The sequence below is a fragment of the Triticum dicoccoides genome, chromosome 1A, assembly GCF_002162155.2.
Source record: "Triticum dicoccoides isolate Atlit2015 ecotype Zavitan chromosome 1A, WEW_v2.0, whole genome shotgun sequence".
Classification (NCBI taxonomy): domain Eukaryota; kingdom Viridiplantae; phylum Streptophyta; class Magnoliopsida; order Poales; family Poaceae; genus Triticum; species Triticum dicoccoides.
Window position 1 is genome coordinate 19,434,211 of NC_041380.1, and position 7,859 is coordinate 19,442,069.

At 45.7% G+C, this 7,859-nt stretch overlaps 1 protein-coding gene and 1 non-coding gene across 2 annotated transcripts; both read left to right on the forward strand.

The window, feature by feature from the left end:
• Nucleotides 1-278: 278 nt before the first annotated feature.
• Nucleotides 279-3,068, forward strand: LOC119359664 (outer envelope pore protein 16, chloroplastic-like). Its single transcript, XM_037625782.1, has 6 exons — nucleotides 279-485; nucleotides 571-622; nucleotides 1,549-1,580; nucleotides 1,987-2,020; nucleotides 2,147-2,214; nucleotides 2,731-3,068. Exons 1-6 carry the CDS (start codon nucleotides 378-380, stop codon nucleotides 2,869-2,871), a joined length of 435 nt encoding a protein of 144 aa, XP_037481679.1. The 5' UTR covers nucleotides 279-377; the 3' UTR covers nucleotides 2,872-3,068.
• Nucleotides 3,069-3,169: 101 nt separating this feature from the next.
• On the forward strand, nucleotides 3,170-3,242 carry TRNAR-ACG. The gene has a single exon. It is a non-coding gene; the product is annotated as a tRNA-Arg (tRNA).
• The last annotated feature ends 4,617 nt before the right edge of the window (nucleotides 3,243-7,859 follow it).

Genomic DNA, 7,859 nt, shown 5'->3' on the forward strand with positions numbered 1-7,859 from the left:
CATAGCCATACCAAACGGACAAAACGGACGTCCTTTTAGGTCGTGCGTTGGAGTTGGCCTTGTTTGCTTCGTGGAGCAAAAGGTTCTTTGATGAAAGGGAAAGTGATTGGAAGAAACGTGTACGTTTTAATTTCTTTATTAGTGGTTCCGATGTTTTAAATATGTTGTTAACAAACCTAGTTTACTTTGGGCCAAACCTGGTTCTCCATTCTGGAAAAGAATTGTAATCTGTGTGCGACAGTTTTCTACAAATGGGTCCCTGGAATGGGGATAATGTGGCCTATCTTCTTGCTCTGTATCTGTGTGCCAGAGTGCCAGACGAGAGAGAGAGAGAGAGAGAGAGACGGGGAGACATCGGCCGAGAAGGTTCCGGAAGGATGCCTCGCGCGGGGTTGTCGGCGGGGTCGAGCAAGGTGGACGTGGCCATCGACCTCGGGAACCCGCTCCTCAACCGCACCGTCGACGGCTTCCTCAAGATCGGCGCCGTACGCACCCCCTTCCTCCCTCCTCTTTCATCCAATGTCTGTATCTTGCAATGTGTCTGATCCGTCGATTGGATAATGTGCGCAGGTCGGCGCCTTCAGGGTGGCCGCCGAGGACGCCTTCGACTGCCTCCAAAGTGGTAACCACGCATCCCATCTCTGATTTCGTCCGCCCCGCAGATTCGTCCGGTTTCTTTCCTTCTGCGCTCAGGAAATCGCCTCTTGGGCGACGGTGTAGGGTAACTGATAGATCCATTCCCAGAGAAAATTAAGGATTTTTCCTTCTTTTCTGAATGATGAAGGTAGAAACGCCCAGATTTTAGTTTGAACCAAATGTTTTTCACAGCATACAGTGGGACATACATCAGTTTTTGTTGGTGCTGTGCAGACAAGAGAGAAGTGCATATTTCAACCCTGAACTCTTGCCCTAGTCTAATTTACAACCCTGAACTTTAATACCGTCTAAATTACAACCCCCAAGTCTCAAAACCGGTCAGGATTCAACCTTCCCTTTCCTGTTGACCGGTTTTAACATGGGGTGACCAGTTTTGACTAGTCAACGGGTCCAATCAGCATGCCACGTCAGATTTTTTTCAAAATTTCAAGAAAAAGTAAATAAAAATCTATAAGATCAGGGAAAAAATATAAAAAGGCAAAATTCCGAAAAAATTGTTCGCGAAAAAGCTAGGGAAAATAAAAAATGATTTTTTTCCGGAATTTGAGTTTTTGGGCTTTTTCTGGAAATTCGTTTTTTTATTTTTCGTGTTTTTCGGAAATTGAATTTCTTATTTCTTTTCCTGGATTTTCTTTGATTTTACAGGTTGTTTCCTTGGAAATTTTGCATTTTTTCTGATGTGGCATGCTGACTGGACCTGTTGACTGGTCAAAACTGGTCAACAGAGAGGGGAGGGTTGAATCCTGGCCAGTTTTGAGAGTTCGGGGTTGTAATTTAGATGGTATTGAAGTTCGGGGTTGTAAATTAGACCAGGGCAAAAGTTGAGGGTTGAAATATGCACTTCTCTCTGCAGACAAATGTGACACCAAATTATCTTCTTTTGCTTTGCAGGGAGTGTCTCGAAGCGCAAGCTTGAGAAGACAGTAAGTGCTGATTTCCACTGCGTTTGTTTTTCTCGCACTTAATTGTCCCGAGTCTTGCCACTATCTGAATGGCAAAACAACTAGAGATGTCAGTACGTGTTACACTAGTATATATAATAGTAGTGGCCTGATAGGCAGATGATATATTCTATGGTGGAGCTGACGAAATGTTCAACAGTTCAGACTGGTTCAATAGGGGTGCCTTGAACATACCCTCGTAGGATAGATAAATGGAGAAAAAACAGCTGAATTAGAAGTCTAAGGCCTTGAACCACTACTTATGCATAATTGCTCTCTACTTGTGGATTAGTGAAACGTCAGTGGCCTTGTTTCTGCACATGCGTTAAGTTAACTATCTATCTATCATCTACAGTGTACTAATATGGTATTCTGGTCGTTTATGCAGCTGGAAAAAATGTGCAAGGAGGGCGCATATTGGGGTAACTAAGTAGAAGAGTATTACTCCGTTGTTTTATTTGGCTCAAATGAATGCATTGACATCAATCGCTCATCCGTTCTTCTTATGTCCGCTGACAAATTTGGATGCTTCTTCTATTAATCTGCAGGTGCTGTTGCTGGAGTGTATGTAGGCATGGAGTATGGAGTGGAAAGGGTCCGCGGAGAGTATGACTGGGTAATGATTCTCTGAAAGTGGATCTTTCATGTTTCTTGCACTTAACTGAACCTAAGGTGGAGGAAAATCTATCTACATGACTGCCTCTGCTCATTTTACAATGTATATCCTTTCTTTAGTTGACTAAGATTCTTGGCTAATTAGTGTACGAGAAGAACCAGTCAGATTCCTGGCATCTTATAAATCATGATGCTAGTTTTTACTTCTGTCTCCACACTCTGTCGTAAGATTATGTAACTCTAATACTGTGCTAGCAGGTTAGATATCACACCCTGTCGTAAGCAATATTATTGTTGGCATGTTTTGATCCAGTCTTAAGAATATTTATTAATCCCTCTCTTTTCCGGTACTCCTGTAGAAAAAAGCGTTGGTCGGAGGCTACTCGATACTATCTGCTCACAAACAATATTATCTGCCCACATGATATCTAGATCCTTATCTTTAGTTGACTAAGATCCTAATTTTCAGTCAGTCTTGATAATATTATTAATCTCTCTCTTTTTGGTACTCCTGCAGAAAAATGCATTGATTGGAGGCATTGCAAGTGGCGCCCTGATCTCTGCTGCTAGCAACAACAAAGGGAACAAGATCGCCAAGGATGCCATCACCGGAGGTGCCATCGCGACCGCCATCGAGTTCATCAACTACCTCACCTAGCTGTGTGACCATATGCATGTCAATGTTTTTTTTTATCAGCAAGACGAATAAGAACTTCTTGACTGAAGCCATCCCCCCCTCTGTGCTAATAATTGGAGCCGTTTCCTCCAATGTTCTTCCCTTTTTGGTTGCCCCGTTCTCATGTCCATGTTGCGAACAATTTATTTTCCTGTGAAGATATCCTTTGTGCTGGCCTAGTTTGTTAGCATAGTTTTTCAAAGCCCTCACTAACCACACAGTGATTTCGGTCAGTACTATCTAATTAAGTAAGTTCAACGTTCGAAGCAAATCAATGGAGGACTCCGTGGCCCAATGGATAAGGCGCTGGTCTACGAAACCAGAGATTCTGGGTTCGATCCCCAGCGGAGTCGCTTCTTTGTTTGTACTCTGTATCTCTCTCGTTTTTGGCTCCCTTCAAGATCCCATTACCATGGATGCTATAAACAACCTGAAAATAATATTTTGGGAGAAATGGTTCTATCTATCTTTCTCATTCTATCTCGGGTAGCTCGCTATATGTTGAGTGATATTTTTACACTTATCACGTCATTGTTTAAACCGGATAATTTTGGTCTTTATGAGAACATCGCTCTGACATTGCCACTAATAAATATTGAATAATGGATACGAGATATCGCGAAATTGTTTGTTTACTTTGTTTCAGCAGTAAAAGAGCCTAAACATGAATATAAATCATCACAATGAAGGAAATGAGGAAAATGAAGAATATTCTTTTTTTGTACTCTTTTTTTGTACAAATGAATGTAAGGAATTGGAGGGGCCGCCAAAGTGAGCAGATCGTAAGACGGCGTCTGGTACCAATGGTCGTATCAGATGCCTGGAGCTTTAGGAGACCCAAACCTCCAACATTTATAAAGGGGTCAACCCAGAATTTCTCCCAAAATAATATTTTGGGAGAAATGGTTCTATCTATCTTTCTCATTCTATCTCGGGTAGCTCGCTATATGTTGAGTGATATTTTTACACTTATCACGTCATTGTTTAAACCGGATAATTTTGGTCTTTATGAGAACATCGCTCTGACATTGCCACTAATGAATATTGAATAATGGATACGAGATATCGCGAAATTGTTTGTTTACTTTGTTTCAGCAGTAAAAGAGCCTAAACATGAATATAAATCATCACAATGAAGGAAATGAGGAAAATGAAGAATGAATGTAAGGAATTGGAGGGGCCGCCAAAGTGAGCAGATCGTAAGACGGCGTCTGGTACCAATGGTCGTATCAGATGCCTGGAGCTTTAGGAGACCCAAACCTCCAACATTTATAAAGGGGTCAACCCAGAATTTCAACAGGATGGCGAGGAGAGCACTGTTCATGAAAAAGAAGCCATCTTCCAACCTAGCCGCAACCATTTTTCATCTCATCTCCGTAGCCAACACCATCACCGTAGTAACTCCTCTCCAAGTTATTCATACTTGTAATCGTGTATTGCATCTGACAACCATTGTAAGACATGCATCAATACCCGCAAGGCCGCAACCGGGAAGGTCAAGGTTTGCCTAAACAAAGTTTGTTTGGCGGCGGGATGGCCGACTCAATGTGTTGGCAAAGTGGCTTCGGGTGATTTCCTCTTTCTCATCATGCCCAATTACTGACCCGCTATTATGCTTAAGGCGGTGAATGTTGTTTTCCCGCTGTCTCCCGTTGACCCGCAAGTGGAAGAATCTAGTATTAGCGTCACCCTCTCTGAGATTTGTGAGTTTGGAGCATTGCTTTTTCCTTGTTCGCTCAAGCACCGTGAGACTGATAACCCTCCACTTCAACATGTATCTAATGTCAGCTTCATTCGGGTGAGGGTGTGGTTCTCCATGGCCATGCCAAGGTGTGGGATCACCTAAAGGGCCATATGAAGATGGACCTTAGCAGTCAAGAACATACGTTTACTGTAAGATTTGAGTTGTCAAAACCATCCTTCACAACTTATGGAACAAAATTTGACAAGGCTCATAATGGGTGGATTCCTCGTTCCAAGACTTTTGGACAACATCTTTGAAACCTGGCATCTTGACCAAAATGTTCTCAAATTTGAATGAAGGCGGTCTCTTCGGTCCTTGGTCCGAGGCAAGCAAAAGCGGACAGTGATCCGAAAGCGAGGAGGAGAGGGCACGAAGGATGTGGATGCTCAAGTGAACGTCCCAATGTTCGTTGTAGAAAAAAAGCGTCCAACTTTATCATTTGCCGGGTTGAGGCGTTCATTCGACCAAGTGAAACGTCTCTGTTCTTGTCCCAAGCTCCGTAGAACTAAAATGAGAAGTTGTTTGGAGGGAAAAAGAAGATCATTCGCCACACTTTACTCCCACGGTGTCAAAATCGGTGGATCTCGGGTAGGGGGCCCCGAACTGTGCGTCTAAGGTCGATGGTAACAGGAGACAAGGGACACGATGTTTACCCAGGTTCGGGCCCTCTCTATGGAGGTAATACCCTACGTCCTGCTTGATTGATATTGATGAATATGAGTATTACAAGAGTTGATCTACCTCGAGATCGTAATGGCTAAACTCTAAAGGTCTAGCTTGCATGGCTATGATAATGAGTCTCCTCTATCCGGACTAAGTCCTCCGGTTTATATAGACACCGGGAGGATCTAGGGTTACACAAGGTCGGTTATAAAGAAAGGAATCTACATATTCGACGCCGAGCTTGCCTTCCACGCCAAGGAGAGTCCCATCCGGACACGGGTGCAGTCTTCGGTCTTCGTATCTTCACAGCCCATCAGTCTGGCCCATGGCCAATAGGCCGGACACCCGAGGACCCCTTAGTCCAGGACTCCCTCAGTAGCCTCTGAACCTGGCTTCAATGACAAGGTATCCGGCGCGTAGTGCTATCTTCGGCATTGCAAGGCGGGTTCCTCCTTCCGAACTCCAAAATAGTCTTTGGACGAATTGATCGTGTCCGGACCTGTAACACACACCACACACAACCGCAGAGAGAATATATATAATAATACACGAATCCAATCTGCTGACAACTTTAGTAATGTGACGTCACACTTCTCGGTCATTATTTCGAACCGTTTCCCGTCCCGCCGTTCCATGTTTCGGGGCGTGGCTTTCATTGACACGTCCTGTCAAAGCAGAGATCGTATCCCCTAATTGCGGGATTTTCATCAATACGAGCGTGGGTAACCTAACCGTCCTGTAGGAAAGATTCCTTAGGAATAGGCAGGTTCTTAGGCTTAGGAGGAGGCGTTCAATACCCGCTGCCTTTATAAAGGAACCAAGGGTCGTCCTTTTATGCCAAACCTCTCCTTAGCCTTCCCAACCTTGAGTTCTAGCACCCAAGGTTCGACTTCATTGTTTCAAGCCTCCCCATCATGTCCGGACCCAGCTTTCAAGGCCGATAGGTGGCTTCCTCCGTTACCGAGGAGGATATCGCAAAGCTTCGGGCGGCCAGATATTTGACTGCGGAGGTCCACCACAGGCTTTCTGCTCAAGGACAGGTTATTCTGACCCCCAGATCTGGCGAGAGGGTCGTATTCATCTCCCACTTCCTCCGGGGGCTAGGGTTCGCTCTTCACCCCTTCGTCCGGGGGCTAATGTTTTATTATGGACTAGATTTTCATGATCTAGCCCCGGACTCTATTCTCCATGTTTCGGCGTTTATCATTACATGTGAGGCCTTCCTCTGAATCCCCCCACACTTCGGCTTATGGTTCAAGACCTTCAATGTGAAGCCGAAGGTAGTTGACGGGGAACATGTGGAGTGCGGCGGTGCTATGGTCAGCCAACTGACCAACACTCCTTGGCCAAAAGGTTCTTTTACCGAAACTTCCAATCACTGGCAGCGGGAGTGGTTTTACATTACGGAGCCCCGCAGCACCAAGTGGGTAGCTGCACCCACATTCCGTCCTGGCCCACCGTTACAGCTTGTATCATGGGTCAACAAGGGGATGGACTGGGGATCAGTTGATGAAGTGTAGACTTTACAGAGCCGCATCCGAACCCTCCTCAAGAGATACATCAATCTTGTCAACGTGATTCAAGTGATGTTAGTTCGTCGAATCCTGCCATGCCAGCGCAGGTCTCGCTGCATGTGGGAGCTTGATCCAGAAGGACCACGAACCCTCCAACACTTCTTTGACACCACACACGAAGGAATGTGGAAGTTATTTTTCGGGAAGCAGAAACATTGGTCGGACACTACCGAGGACGCTGGTCTTAACTGCAACCGTCCGGATACCCCGGTAAGCACTTGGCTCCCGAACACTTTGTAATTATGCATACCGTAAGATGGTACTAAGCAAGCTATCCTCTTTCAGGGCTGGATAAAGAAGGCGGAACTAATTATGTGTTCGGCCCCTCTGCCCGAGGGCCCAGCGAATCCTATTCTAACAAGGATGCTGGCCCTGGCACCATACCAGATGCCAGTGAAGGAGGGCGAGGCGGAGAGTGAGAGGACCAAAGATGGCCCCTATTCCAAGGGTACATCAGACTTTGTGTCTGGAGGAATCAAAATCCCCTCATCCGAAGATAAAAGTGAAGGGGGGCCACAGTCTCTTTCCCTCCTAGGAAGAAAAGGGCCACCTCCGAAGATTGGGAGAAGCAGGCTCCTAAGCGAGGCAAGATGCCTCTGGTGGGTGGCTCGGGCTTGGAGGACGTCGAAGTGCAGTCTCATGACGAGGACAAGCCTCATGCCAAATCGTAAGTGAGGAAGGCTATTTTAAACATGTCCCATTTCTTTCTTATAATGCCTGGAATATATATTTTTTGCAGCTCGGCACGTAGTCTTCTTCAACAATCCTCTTCTTCGGGGGACCTTCTCCCAGAGATGATGGAAAGCAAGACGCCCCCACTGGCCTCTCCGCCCAATAGGGCGGACGACTTCGAGGTGTCATTGCGGAGGGTCTCCCCCGACCAACAAGTGGTGCAAGGAATGATGAAGACATTATTCGAAGGTGATACTTCGGTGGCCTAGGGTCCGGGGAACAACGATGAAGGCCCCGAACAATTCGGTATACAGCCG

Coding starts and splice junctions, on each gene's coding strand:
- LOC119359664 (XM_037625782.1), top strand. CDS start 378: ATGCCTCGCGCGGGGTTGTCGGCGGGGTCGAGCAAGGTGGACGTGGCC. Junction 1,581..1,986: donor AGCGCAAGCTTGAGAAGACA/GTAAGTGCTGAT, acceptor TCGTTTATGCAG/CTGGAAAAAATGTGCAAGGA. Junction 2,215..2,730: donor TCCGCGGAGAGTATGACTGG/GTAATGATTCTC, acceptor GTACTCCTGCAG/AAAAATGCATTGATTGGAGG.